The sequence below is a fragment of the Danio rerio genome, chromosome 20 (genome assembly GCF_052040795.2).
Source record: "Danio rerio strain M-AB ecotype USA chromosome 20, GRCz13ab, whole genome shotgun sequence".
NCBI classification, from domain to species: domain Eukaryota; kingdom Metazoa; phylum Chordata; class Actinopteri; order Cypriniformes; family Danionidae; genus Danio; species Danio rerio.
In genome coordinates this window covers 860,887-875,406 of record NC_141040.1, presented here as the reverse complement: position 1 = coordinate 875,406, position 14,520 = coordinate 860,887, and the positions used below count along the sequence as shown (strand labels likewise).

Below are 14,520 nucleotides of genomic sequence, written 5' to 3'. Positions count from 1 at the left end.
GTGCTCTAGGGCCAGACGCTAGAGGCCACTGTCTTTAGCCTCCTTGTTAGAGCACCCGACTCCCATGCGGAAGGTCGCCGGTTTAATACGCTTATTTCACGCGGCCGCCATTTTAAAGAATCAAAGCGAGGCTGCGGTGGGAAGAAACCCGGAAGTATAGGTCCAGCACTGCAAACATTGCAGTAACATGCTGTGTACTATAAACCTTCAGCTGTTGCAGAGATTTCAAAATGCAAAAATGTGGTAACCATCACTTTAATATTATTCAGTAAGTTTATTTTAAACAATTAAAAGCAATTTAGCATCTAACAAGATCACAATCTCAGTGATGCGCTTAAGTGTCCTCCTAGGCTTCAGCTCATGGCACCAGTTAAACACTGTGAGAATGCTTCAGCTTTAGCTTATGTTACACGGTGAGTGATAATCACTGCAGTCCTCTGCAACACACCCTCGTGTTGTCTGTGATAGTGTTGTCCTGGTCCTGAAGTTTTAAACCCGGCTATTTCCCGCTAACATGGAAGCGCTGCTGAGCACAGATGACTCGACTGATCTTCACGGCTTCGCACTTCCGTCTCCGTGTATCTGGGTTTGGTTTGTGCTCAGTTTACCGCTCTTCACCCAGTGCAAACACAGACACACAGACTGAAGCGCGAAGCAGCCGTCAAGATCAGTCGAGTCATCAAGCAGATCGCTCGGCTCGTCTGTGTTTGTGCTCAGTAAACAGCGGTGGGTGAACTGATGACCTTCTCGGCCAATCACAATCATTTCTGTTGAACACGTGAACACAATGGCAAATCAGCGCCGTTTCAAGAAAGCCATCAACATTGCCTTAAATGTTAGCGCGAAATTGCCGGTTTTTCTTTTAATTCAGTATCGTGACGAGTCTAATATAGTGAAAGAATCAGTTTATTAACTCGAGTTTGATGAATAGCATCTAAAACGTGTGTTTGGGAAAGAAAACGTTAGCTAACTAGTGCCATTTCCCTTAACTGAGCTGAAAATGAGCTCTGATATCCCTTTTTACATTCACCATTCATTCAGAACGGACCTTCGGGTCACCCGGAAGGCGGAGAAATTATAAATTTGTGTCACTTTCTCTTCGCTGATAAGATATACAGCCAGTTACACAACATTCCTATGTAACTCCCAATGATACTTCCGGGTTTCTTCCCACCGCAGCCTCGATTTCGCTTTTGAAAATGGCGGCCGCGTGAAATCAGTCTATAGGGCGAATATATGCATCGATGGATTTGCTCTTCAGTGTTTGGACTCTCAGTAGTGATTATTAACCACACTGAACTGAACTAGACTTAAACACTGAAAACTGGACCGACACCATTTCAGTTCACTATAATCTTCTTTGTGAAGCTGCTTTGACACACTCTACATTGTAAAAGCGCTATACAAATAAAGCTGACTTCAACTGAATTGGATTGTTATAGAGCAGAGTTTGACACATCTATAAGATCTCTAAAGGTATTTTTTATTAGTAAAGCAAAGCATTTTAAATATTTTACTGGTTGTTTAAGACCAGGCGTGTAACATAAAAAGAAGCAGATGCTGGGAATGACAGCAGTGAGCTCACATCTGCTCACGAGTCTCCAGCCCTGAAGAGCCCCCCGATACGCCACATGTACAGAGAGAAGAGGGAAAACTCATCCGCCAGCGGGAACGCTTTAGTTTCCAGCCTCACCACAAGCTCCTGGTTCACTCTGTTATCTGTGTCCTGTGCGAGACGCTCCAGCAGCCAGAACAGATAGAAGGAATTCTGATAGCAGACCCAGTCCACCTGATGATGCTCATGCTCTTCTCTGGATTTCTGCAGGAGACAAAACCATTGAGTTTTTGACTCAATATATTCATTACCCATTCAAACAAATATGACAGCAGCAAAATCTAATTTCTCCAGATGTTTTGACATACTGTACAGGTGATTCTTGAATTATGAATACATTTTGTGTCACCTGCTAAAATTTTTTAAAAACATTAAAGGTGGCTGACATTATCTTGGATAATAGGAGAGCTGTTATGCAAAAATCATGCATTGTGTGGCAACTGTGTGAATATAAGCAGCTTCTTAATGGTAAAAAAGTCTTAATTTTATTTGTTATAATCAGACTTTATCATCAGACTTGATAAAAAAAAGTCTGCAGACACAGTTTGATTGACATTCTACCTTTGTACGAGTCATCAAAGGGTGAAAGCCCTGGCTACTATAGTGAGCATCTCTCCCTCATTAGCATAGAACATCTCGGTTAGGAATGTAACCCTCGTTCCCCGCATAGGGAACGGAGACGTGTGTCTGAAAGACACTTTGGGAGGACGCTAGCTGACAAATTACTCTGAAGAGTACGAAAAACGGGCAAATTAATGCCAGTGAGTTGGCAGAGCTCGGCTCCGCAGGTGCCAGAGATTATTCATTAGTAGAGTATATAGATGGCGCGTGCAGAGGAAGACTTAGATTTTTAGCCTGCTGAAGAGCCGAACACTCAGCTAACAGCTGGAGGCTGCTATGGCATCAGGGAATGAGGGTTACATTTGTAACCGAGACATTCCTCTTCATGGAAATCGGTAGACCACCGATGTTAGCCCACCCTCTGATGCAGCGTTGGCCATCAGGTTCCCGGTGTCATCTTTTAAGAGCACAACCATCCCGAAGGATGGACCGGCACTCTCACTCGAAGCTTGGACAGAGCTAACTGACGAAGCGTGAGGGGTCCGTGAGCCCAAAGGCAACGGATGAGCCCCCAATGTGATTCTCGGGCCTGCCTGTGTGCTAACCGGCTTGCAGGGCTGCCGCACCCTAATGCTAGAGTACACCGCGACCGCAGTGAGGGCAAGAACTGTTCGTGAGCACCTCCTCAACATGCTGAACCCTCAGATATGTGATGCAGTTCTTTTATCTTCCAGCGGGACAATCAGAGGACGGGGAAAGAAGCCCAGTTAGACCGCTGCTGTCATGTCGTCACCCGCACTGGTAGAAGGACTGGTTTCTCAGTGAAATCAGGTTGGCAGATATGTAACTTTTAAGTCTCTTAGTTAAAGGCTCAGAAGTGAAAATCTAAGGCTCACTCTGCACGCGCCAGCTATATACTCAACTAATGATTAATCGCTGGCACCTGCGGAGAGGAGCTCTTCCAACTCATTGGCATTCATTGGCCCATTTTTCTTACTATTCAGAGTGATTGGTCAGTTACCGTCCTCCCAAAGTGTCTTCCAGACAAACATCAGAGTTCCCATGAAGAGGAACTAAAGCCACGGTCACACTGCACTTCACCCCACAGACTTCCATTCATACTCACGAGAGTGTAGCAGACAGAAACGCAAGCTGGAGAATGTCAGTTTCATTTTGTTATTGACTACTTCCCCACTCTCTTGCTATCCTGTTCATTATAACAGTGTTCCCAACACTGTTCCTTGGGGCACATCAACCATACATATGTTGGATGTCTCTTTTATCTGACCTATTAATTGCAGGTTTTGGATTCTCATATGTGTTTGATTAGGTAGAGTCTGAAAATGTGTAGTGTTGGTGTGCCTCCAAAAACAGGATTGGGAAACACTGCATTGATCATTCCACACAGCTGCGGTCAACGTCGTTAATCTGGATATTTATCATTCTCATGTTCTCTGTCTTGTCCCAGTAGAGGAGAAATGTGTGGAGGACAGACAGTGCAGATTGCATCTTGAAGAGTGGTTGGGAGTTTGGCAGTGTGATTGTAAGAAGCATTAAGTCAAAGGTAATGCTGAAGTAGTCTGAAGTGTGCAATGGTTTAACCGTGACTTTATCAGAAGAGCAAAGTCTAGTGTTAGATAATGTCAAGTTGATTATGTGTACATGTGGTGGTAAGCTGGTTGAGGTTGAATAATGTAAGGGGAGATTTGTTCAAGTGAATATTGGAGTCAATTAATACTATAAGTGGGATGTCGACATCGAGGAACGAGGACAGCAGCCCATCTGATTCTTCAGTAAATGCACCCAACTGACCAGGAGAACAGTGAATGACCAGAATGTGAAACTTAGCTGGAGAAGAGATAGACTGTATGGTATACAAATGTGCAATTATTGGTAAAGTCAGAATATTTTAAGTATTTTCAATCATTATAAATGAGAAAGCCATTCCCTCCCAATGGGGCGGGGGGTGTGGGTGAATATAAAATTGCGGAACTGAGTCCTAGGAACGAATCCAGATCTCAGTCAAGGCCAGTATCTGAAGATCTGATTCGTGTTGCAAGTGCTGGGATGAGTGTGACAGATGAGTGTGTGAGTGATGAAATGTGGATTGGGTGTAGGTTGTTAGTGTTGCGTTGCTCTCTGCAAGTGTTGTTTGAGCGTGTGTTGACAGGAATGAACTGCTAACACATTGTGAAATTAATAAATAGAAAAGCCTACTGTAGGGTGTTGCTTCTCGATGGTCTTTACCCTTGTCTGCCATAGTCGCGTAGGTTGAGTCGATTGTCTTTACCCTCGTTAGTCTTAGTCGCATAGATTGAGTCAATTGTCTTTACCCTCGTTGGTCTTAGTCACGTAGATTGAATCGATTGTCTTTACCCTCGTTAGTCTTAGTCGCATAGGTTGAGTCGATTGTCTTTACCCTCGTTGGTCTTAGTCGCGTAGGTTGAGTCGATTGTCTTTACCCTTGTTAGTCTTAGTCGCATAGGTTGAGTCGATTGTTTTTACCCTCGTTGGTCTTAGTCGCATAGGTTGAGACGATTGTCTTTACCCTCGTTAGTGTTAGTCGCGTAGGTTGAGTCGATTGTCTTTACCCTCGTTAGTCTTAGTTGCATAGATTGAGTCGATTGTCTTTACCCTCGTTAGTCTTAGTCGCATAGGTTGAGTCAATTGTCTTTACACTCGTAGGTCTTAATCGTGTAGGTTGAGTCGATTGTCTTTACCCTCGTTGGTCTTAGTCGCGTAGGTTGAGACAATTGTCTTTACCCTCGTAGGTCTTAATCGTGTAGGTTGAGTCGATTGTCTTTACCCTCGTTAGTCTTAGTCGTGTAGGTTGAGTCAATTGTCTTTACCCTCGTGGTCTTTGTCGCATAGGTTGATTCGATTGTCTTTACCCTTATTGGTCTTAGTCGCGTAGGTTGAGTTGATTGTCTTTACCCTCGTTGGTATTCACACATGTGCGCACAAGCCGAGCGCCTCCATTAGAAATTACAAGCTTTCATGTGGAAAAGACAAGACATGTGAACATGGTTGGGTGGGTCCTTCACTGGGCCTTTTCCAAAGATCTCACTCAATCACTCAATTCGCTCAATTATGGGAAGCTTCAATGCTTTTAACTTGGTGAGAGCAAACAAAACAGTTCTGCCTCATCCATCTGCCTCTGCTTTTTGCTCTGATAGCCTAGCTTTAATTTCCTATCTTATTATAATTCCTTGAGATTTAATCGGTTAAATAAACAACCCCAAATCAGAAAAGGTTGGGACAGTATAGAAACGCAAATTTAAAAAAAGAAAGTAGTGATTTCAATATTGACTTTGACAATATGAACACAAAATATTTCATGCTTCGTCTGATCATTTCATTTGTAAATATACACGCTTTCCTATGTGCATCTTAAGTTTTCAAGCAGTTTTCTGCGACTGACACAAAGTGACAACTTTATTGATGGCTGTACCATCTCTACATGGAACTAAGGTGGGTGTGTACAGTACCCTACCTCACAGGCGTCCCCTAGCTGCTGTGCAAGCTGGATAATCTGAGACATCAGGAGCTGAATGAGTGGAGTTCTGGTGATACAGCAGTTTCCCCCCAGAGCCAGCAGACAGTCCGACAGCGAGTCCTGCACTGAGAACTAGAGCAGAAGGACAACACATCAGACTCTCTTCAGAATGCTACACTGATGAAACTGACCAGCTAATAAACACAAAGACATTTTTTAAGACATTTTAAGGATCCACGAACACTGTAAATATGTTTGTACTGCTAATCTACATGCGATAATTATGAGTTTAAACATTCTGGATACTCCATATTTGCTTATTTTTCTGGATTTTTGAAATGACTGTACTAAATTGGCTGTAGTGTGTGAATATGAGTGTTTCCCAGTACTGTGTTGCGGTTGGAAGGGCATTTGCTGCATAAAACATATGCCAGAGTAGTTAGCGGTTCATTCTGATGTGGCGAATTCTGTTAAATCAGGGACTAAGCCGAAGGAAAATACATGCATTAATTAAATGGACAAAGACTCGTAAGTAGCATGTAGAACAAGCTCCCGCGCGATCATTTTACATGCAGTTTTGGGAAATCCACATGGGCGTTTGTAACCTTGCAAGTACAAAATGTTCTTGAGACCAAAGATGCAACATTATGGGAAAACTCCACCCTGACCAATTGTATGCAAAATCTATGAGAACACACACTGTGCTGAACTGGAATCTGTGCAAACTGCATACACTGTCCTGAACTGGAATCTATGAGAACTACACACACTGTCCTGAACTGGAATCTGTGCAAACTGCATACACTGTCCTGAACTGGAATCTATGAGAACTACACACACTGTCCTGAACTGGAATCTGTGCAAACTGCATACACTGTCCTGAACTGGAATCTGTGAGAGCTACACACACTGTGCTGAACTGGAATCTGTGCAAACTGCACACACCGTGCCCAACTGGAACACCCGTCATTAATAAAGCTGACATTGTTGCTGATTTGGCCTATAACTATGTAGAATAGTGAAAAAATATCCACCCATCAGTCATGAATATCTTAGGACAGTGGTTCTCAAACGTTTTTCATCAAGTACCACCTCAGGAAAAATTGTCTTTGCAAGTATCACCATAATAAGCAGTATTGAAATACAGAAGCGTATTAGGTCTAGTAAAGCAGCTAAAGCTCTGTACAGTTAAAAAATGAGGCATATTAGTTCCTATTATTAAGAACATTTAAATTAAAATGGTAGGTTACTGTTCTTAAAGTAAACAAAAGAAATAACTCCTGGTTTGTCACCACCTGGAAATGTTGCCTGGACCTCATAAATATAGGATTTATGTCATCATATTCACATACAAATCCTTTTTTTATTTATTTAAATATATGTAGCCTGTACATATGACATATTCATCCGCGTACCACTAGAAGGAAGCCCGCGTACCACTAGTGGAACACAAACCACAGTTTAAAAACCACTGTCTTAGGATAAGCAGCATGTTACACAACGTCACGTCCTCTGCCAATGATATACAGTAAAATTGAGCAGGTCAGATCTGTGAGTCAGCTGCAGAGGAACTGGCATGTCAACACAGCTCCCGTTTTCTATAGAAGAAATACAAATGTGGTCAATTTCGCCTGAAAATCACATTCTAACACAGATGATTGTGTCCTCTATCACCATGAAGACAATTCTAGCATCCGTTCATTTTACTTGCAGGATTTAATTGCGTTTATTTGTGTTCTGTCTTCATGGTCACTGATTTTATAGTGTTGATGTTGCAGGTTGTGGCATGCCGAATGGCAGTTTGTTGAAATAAGCTATCAAAGCATATGTATGGCTAATGGAACATTACAGCACTCAACTGTGGGAAGATTTAATGCTTTTCAGTTGTTGAGAGCAAACAAAATGCTCTGCTGAGTGTGTCTGCAAATCCACCACTCTATTGGATTGAGCTCTGGTGACTGTGGAGGCCATTTGAGTACAGTGAACTCATCGTCATGTTCACCAGTCTGAGATGATTGAGCTTTATGACATGCTGCGTTATCCTGCTGGAAGTAGCCATCAGAAGATGGAGACACTGTGCTCATAAAGGGATGGACATGGTCAGCAGCAATACTCAGGTAGGCTGTGGCGTTGATGCTCAATTGGTACTAATGGACCCAAAGAAAATCTCCCCCACACCATTACACCACCACCACCAGCCTGAACCGCTGATACAAGGCAGGATGATCCATGCTTTCATGTTTTTGAGGCCAAATTGTGCTTATTTTAGTTTCTTTTCTATCAGGTTTTATCAGGGGGTCATGCAGTCATTCAGGTTTAAAACTAGTGATGCTGCAGGATGTATGTGTATAATGATGGCTGGTTCCTTTACTTAAAGCTCAGATTTGATTATGTGTTGTTGACAATGTTTGAGGTTTACTGTAGCATTAGTATTCACACCTTACAGATGTTGATCTGCCTTTACCATTGCACACACTTTGTAACATTCAAGTCAGGTTTAAGAGTCTCTTTAACACTTCTGTTTATTTTATTATGAAGAGATCAGATATTTATTTTAAATATTTTTGTTTTCGTCTATTAAAGCTATTTGCCTTGGTGATGTTGGTGAAATTAAATGGTTAAAACATCCTAATATTCCTAAATGCATTCTCAAAAAATAGTCAGTAGTAATCGAATGATATGAAGCATGATATCGTGGTAATGTTTCTCTTACCGCATTGAGTTGTTGGTTGGTTAGCAGTAGCTTGACCATCTCCTTTAACAGATCCTCCACTCTGCTGAAGTGCTGCACTGGAAACCCCTGGCGTGCTCCTCCTGGACTCAGGGTCTGTGCCACCACCTGAATGGCGTTATGCAGCTGCTCTGGGTGACGTAAAGGCTGTCCAGTGTGCGCCTGCCTGAAGTCCTCCACCACACAATCCAGCAGCTGCACTACTGAATCCCAAACCACATCACCATCCTGACACAGAGACTCCTCGAAACCGCTGCGTAAGCCACTCAGACGCTGAAGGAACTGCACGTGTTTGGTCAGTCTGTGGTCCTGGCGCCACTGCCGATCTTTCGGAGGAACCTTCTGGCTGTTTGGAGGGGTCGGAGGCAGGCATGTCTGTAAAGTGCCAGAGTTGACCTCCCGTGTGTCATCCTGAGAGAGCACTTTGGCAATCTCTTGACCTGTGAATGCTAAACACAGAATATCTGCATCCTTCTGTGACATTAGTCATGTTCCTGTCCACCTTTTTTCGATGGGTACATATAAATAAAGATTGATTGGCTGGTTGATTTATCAATTGGTTAATTGGTTAGTTGATAGATTCACTGATTGGATGGTTTATTTATTAATTGGTTATTTGCTGGTTGATTGGATGGTGAATTTATTAATTGGTTAATTGGCTGGTTGGTTGATTGATTGGATGGTTGATTTAGTGATTGGTTAATTGGTTGATTGATTGGATAGTTGATTTATTAGTTAATTGGCTGGTTGGTATATTGATTGGATAGTTGATTTATTAGTTAATTGGCTGGTTGGTATATTGATTGGATCGTTGATTTATTAGTTAATTGGCTGGTTGGTAGATTGATTGATTAGATTGTTGATTTAATAATTGGCTGGTTGATTGATTGATCTGATGGTGGATTTAGTGATTGGTTAATTGGTTGGTTGATTGATTGGATCGTTGATTGATTAGTTAGTTGTTTAATTTGCTGGTTGATTGGATGGTTAACTTATTAATTGGCAGGTTGATTGGTTTATTGATTGGATGGTTAATTTAGTAATTGGTTAATTGGCTGGTTGGTTGATTAATTGGATGGTTAATTTATTACTTGGTTAATTGGCTGGTGGACTGATTGGTTTATTGATTGGATTGGTTGGTTTATGAATTGTTTAATTGGTTGGTTGGTAGATTGATTGATTGGATGGTTGATTTAATCATTGGTTAGTTGGCTAGTTGATTGATTTATTGGCTGATTGATTGGATGGTTGAGTTAATAATTGGTTAATTCGCTTGTAGATTGGATGGTTGTTTTATCAATTGGTTAATTGGCTAGTTGAGTGTTTGGTTTATTGATTGGATGGTTGATTTATTAGTTGGTTAATTAGGTAGTTGGTAGATTGATTGGATGATTGATTTAATAATTGGTTAATTGGCTGGTTGATTGGATGGTTAATTTGTTAATTGGTTTGTTGATTGATTGGATGGTTGAGTTAATAATTGGTTAATTGGTTGATTTATAGGCTGATTGATTAAACGGTTGATTTAATAATTGGCTGATTAATTGGATGGTTGATTTATTAATTGGTTAATTAACTGGTTGTTTGGATGGTTGTTTTATTGATTGGTTAATTAACTGGTTGATTAGATGGTTGTTTTATTAATTGGTTAATTAACTGGTTGATTGGATGGTTGTTTTATTAATTGGTTAATTGGCTGGTTAACTGATTGTTTTTTTGATTGGATGGTTGATTTATTAATTGGTTAACTGACTAATTAACTGGATGGTTGATTTATTAGTTGGTTAATTGGCTGGTTGATTGGGTGATTGATTTATTAATTGGTTAATTAGCTGGTTGATTGATTGTATAATTGATTTATTAATTGGTTGTTTGGTTGATTTAATTGTTAATTTATTTGTTTGTTAACTGGTTGGTTGATTTATTGGTTGATTTATTAATTAATTTATTGATTGATTGTTTTTTTTATTGGATGGTTGATTAATTGCTTGTTTAATTGGTTGGTTGGTTGCTTGACTGATTTTCTTTTTTTGCTACATATTGAGAAAATGTAGTGAAGTCTTGTAGTTTTTATTCTCTCTCTCATGACTGAATGAATCTGACAGAGATGTTCAGACAGCCCTACCAGGTGCTTGTCCAGCGCTGCTCCTCAGCAGTGTGCGTGTGAGCAGCAGCTCCTGTCTGAGATGCAGCAGATCTTCATGAAGACCTTCAGCTTTAGACTTCCAGCTTTCATCCTGCCGTTTGAGTCTTTCAGCCAGAGACTCAGTGAACTGTCTGGCTCCTCCTGGTGGCCTGAGTTTGATAATAGCCAAAGCCACAGCCAGTCTGGAGGTTCTGATGTACCAGCTCACGACTCCTGCAGAGACAATGAAACAATTCATTACAACCAAGAGCTAGTCCAATAGTTCACACTAGTGAACACAGAAGCACACACACTCAATAAAATAGCTTTAGTTTACGTTCAGGTAATCATATTAATTTATAATAACACTTATCAGCAATCATGAAAGAGACAAATAAAAATTTGAAACAAATTCACAGACAATGTAATGTTACTGTGTATTAAAACACCCATACACACTCATTCACACACACACTCATTCACTACGGCCAGTTTAGTTGATCAGTTCCCCTATAGCGCATGTGTTTGGACTGTGGTGGAAACCGGAGCACCCGGGGGAAACCCACACCAACATAGGGAGAACATGTTTACATTTTAACTCCTTTAAAACTGTGGGAAACTTTTGGCAATACCAAGTCTTATGATAAACCCAATGTTTTTAGAGGAACCTTGTGTAACAAACCTTTTTAATATTTGAGCAATTCAATGCAAACATCAACCTTGCCTTGAAAAAAATTACATTTACACCAAAATAGTGAAACTTTCTGCATTTTTTGTGTTTTACAGTACTTTAGAAACACTCATAAATGTCTCTGTCAGTGTTTTCAAACTATTATATTTGATTTACCAAAGTCACACGACACATATATCCATAACCTCGCTTTTTCCTCATAAATGCAACAATTCCAAACAAAATCAAATCAGTCATGTTTGTTCTATAGTGAGCGACTCTTATCCTCTTGATTAGCATTGTTTCTTTTGGGTTGTGCAGTTTAATACACAAAATTTCTACAAACTATGGGTATTATTGGTCACATCACAAGCGCATGTTTATTTTCCTCATGTAAAATATAAAAAATGTTTACGGATTTATATTTATCTGATCTCAAAACTGATTAGTAGTTTTGGAAAATATAAACAGATGTTTTAATATAAAGTCAACATATTCTCTCTTTGTGAATTTAGTTTTAATTTTTTTCCTGCAAATATCACATCCATGACGCTGGAATCGCTCATTTAAGAATGTTTACTTCACTAAAAATTACTTTAACTTGCATAATGTCATGAAATACGTTACAAATATGTCTTTAAAGCTTTATAACGCTTTGAAACGTCTTTATGTACTGTAGTACCACAAGAATGTAGTTCCGGCATCCACCAGCAGAGGCTGACAGAGACACGAAGGAAAACTCCAGAGTTCAGCTTGTTGTATGTATTTCAATGTAATTTTACAAATATATCTTTTTTAAATCGTAGGAAACTCTAAATAATGTGCTCTATCAGAACGATATGTCATGGCAGACGATTAAGTTTAATTATTAGGCTACGGATAACGTTACTATAGTGAACTGTTTCACAAAGTCAATAACGTAACATGAGGAAACATAAATATCTGTAATAATAATAATAATAATAATAATAATATTAACAATAACTCTACGACACAGCTGCCACCATAAAATGTCCAGGCTGGAAATAATGTCTTGCACGAATGCTAATAATGAACCCATGCTAACTTACAACAGAACTGAACAGTTAACAGTTTAAAAGCAAATAAGCTAATGATAAATCACTTTAACCACTTAATAACAGTTTATTAACTGCTGAGACAGTATATTTTGTGAGGATGATCAGACATATAATCATTCATCTGTATCCTGATAATAACGTTAGCCTGTCTGTCTGATTTTAGCGTTACCTTCAGGACACGAGGCAGATTTCCCCTCCATTCTTCTTGTTCTTCAATCAACAGTTAGCATGAGACACTTATATGAGGTTTGTTGCTATTAATAAATGTCGCACGAAGCTCGAATAAAACGTTTTTTTCTAGAAAATCCATTGATAAATCGATGCTAAACGCTGGCGAGTGCAATCAGACGTTAAACAGAATAACCACGCCCTCCACGCAAACGCCCCGCCCATTAACTAATATTCGCTAATTAAAGAGAACCAGCCGTAATTTTCCAAAGAATCCACACTTATTCACACTGTCTGTGAAGTACATTCATTCATTCATTCATTTTCTTGTCGGCTTTATCCCTTTATCAATCTGGGATCGCCACAGCGGAATGAACCGCCAACTTATCCAGCAGGTGTTTTACGCAGAGGATGCCCTTCCGGCCGCAACCCATCTCTGGAAAATCTGAGAAGTACATTCAATTTTGAAAAATAAAAACTATTAGCACTAGTTAAAGTAAAAGAATAATAATGAATAGTACAAGTCTGTAGGTCGACCTACGGTAACGTGGCTTTTAAGACGACTATTTTTAGATTACGTTTTATTTTTTGATGTGCTATTAAACATATTTAATAAGAACGGAAAAGCAGAAAGATGCTGCATATACAACATGTAACGAATGTGAAGCGTGCTATGGATGTAACATGATGTTGATGATTAACAGCACACTTTAATCCAGTGTTTCTCAACCACGTTCCTGGAGGACCACTAGCATGGCATGTTTTGGATGTCTCCTTTGTCTGTCACACTCATTACAGGTCTTTCAGTCTCTGCTAATGAGCTGATCAGGTGCGAATCAGGTGTGTTTGGTTAAGGAGACAAGGAAAATGGGTAGAGCTGGTGCTCCTCCAGGAACGTGGTTGAGAAACACAGCTTTAGCCAATGTATGTACACAAATGATGGTAAGTAAAAAATTGAGAATATTAGCTGGAGTGGTGGCACTGGCGCAGTGTGTAGCAAAATCGTCCCTGGTTCGAGCCTAGGAGGGTCAGTTGACATTTCTGTGTGCGTGTGGGTTTCACATGCGTTGTTGGGCAATTGGGTGGGCTTAATTGGCCGTAGTGTGTGAATCATATCTGTCAACTATGGGGTGTGAAAATACCGCCACCCCCAAAATCCCCAAATTACTACACATGTTCATCTGGACCTGTTTAATTGTAAATCAGTCAGTAATATGTTTGATTATTATTTACAAAAATAAATAGTATACTTTAGCAACAAATAAAACAATTAAGCAAACAGTTCAGCTTATTAAAAGTAACAGCTATTATAAAGAAAAAGAATTAAATTTTCAAATCTCATTAATCTTTTCTTTACTGTACAACTTACACATTCTGAATAAAACATTAAATAACAGAGGTGCAGATTAAAAAATGCAAACATCTAACATTATAATGAAAGCATTCGACTGCTTTTCTAACTTTTTACGCTCATTTAGAACAAAAGTAGTTGTGTTAAAAAAAAAACCCACCAAGATCGACATCTTTAGATGTTTTTATTATTAATTATGTGTAAATATCTGTTCAAACATGCACCTAAAACCCAGACGTTCGCAAATTGTGAGCCGAGCATCCGAATGTGTCAGCAGAAGTGAGTCTGGTGAGTCTGTGTGAATTGTAGCCTCAGTTTCCTGTTCTTAGCTGACAGGAGCGGCACCCGGTGTGCTCTTCTGCTGCTGTAGCCCATCCGCCTCAAGGTTGGCCGTGTTGTGTGTTCAGAGATGCTCTTCTGCAGAGCTCGGTTGTAACGAGTGCTTATTTGAGTTACTGTTGCCTTTCTATCAGCTGGAACCAGTCTGGCCATTCTCCTCTGACCATCAACAAGGCCTTTGCGCCCACAGAACTGCCGCTCACTGGATATTTCCTCTTTGTCGGAGCATTCTCTGTAAACCCTAGAGACGGTTGTGCATGAAAATCCCAGTAGATCAGCAGTTTCTAAAATACTCAGAGCAGCCAGGCAGCAACAACCATGCCACGTTCAAAGTCACTTAAATCCCCTTTCTTCCCCATTCTGATGCTCAGTTTGACCTGCAGCA

At 40.2% G+C, this 14,520-nt stretch overlaps 4 protein-coding genes across 8 annotated transcripts in view; 2 read left to right on the top strand and 2 right to left on the bottom strand.

Annotated features, from left to right (window-relative positions):
- lats1 (large tumor suppressor kinase 1) overlaps positions 1 to 14,520 on the top strand; it is a 777,671-nt gene that overhangs the window by 450,178 nt on the left and 312,973 nt on the right. The gene's annotated exons all lie outside the window — the stretch shown is intronic.
- Positions 1 to 14,520, bottom strand: part of nt5e (5'-nucleotidase, ecto (CD73)) — a 190,374-nt gene that overhangs the window by 26,313 nt on the left and 149,541 nt on the right. The gene's annotated exons all lie outside the window — the stretch shown is intronic.
- Positions 1,463 to 12,636, bottom strand: mei4 (meiosis-specific, MEI4 homolog (S. cerevisiae)). Of its 5 annotated transcripts, none has more exons than XR_015517899.1 (5): positions 12,447 to 12,602; positions 10,529 to 10,762; positions 6,618 to 8,852; positions 5,670 to 6,546; positions 1,463 to 1,819 (listed from the first exon to the last, which is right to left on the bottom strand). XR_015517899.1 is itself a non-coding variant. In XM_087297725.1 (5 exons), exons 1-5 carry the CDS (start codon positions 12,475 to 12,477, stop codon positions 1,592 to 1,594), a joined length of 1,110 nt encoding a protein of 369 aa, XP_087153851.1. In that variant the 5' UTR covers positions 12,478 to 12,602; the 3' UTR covers positions 1,463 to 1,591.
- Positions 11,925 to 14,520, top strand: part of impg1a (interphotoreceptor matrix proteoglycan 1a) — a 37,403-nt gene continuing 34,807 nt past the window's right edge. The window contains exon 1 of the mRNA XM_087297942.1: positions 11,925 to 11,960. The gene's annotated coding sequence lies outside the window, so the exon portion shown is untranslated. The remainder of the gene's footprint in view (positions 11,961 to 14,520) is intronic.

Excerpts from the sequence above, each read along its gene's own strand:
- mei4 (XM_087297725.1), bottom strand. The coding sequence starts at position 12,477 with ATGGAGGGGAAATCTGCCTCGTGTCCTGAAG. Across the intron at positions 10,763-12,446 it reads ATCTGCCTCGTGTCCTGAAG|GAGTCGTGAGCTGGTACATC; the intron begins GTAACGCTAAAA and ends TTGTCTCTGCAG. Across the intron at positions 5,805-8,385 it reads CCAACCAACAACTCAATGCG|TTCTCAGTGCAGGACTCGCT; the intron begins GTAAGAGAAACA and ends CTTCTGCTCTAG.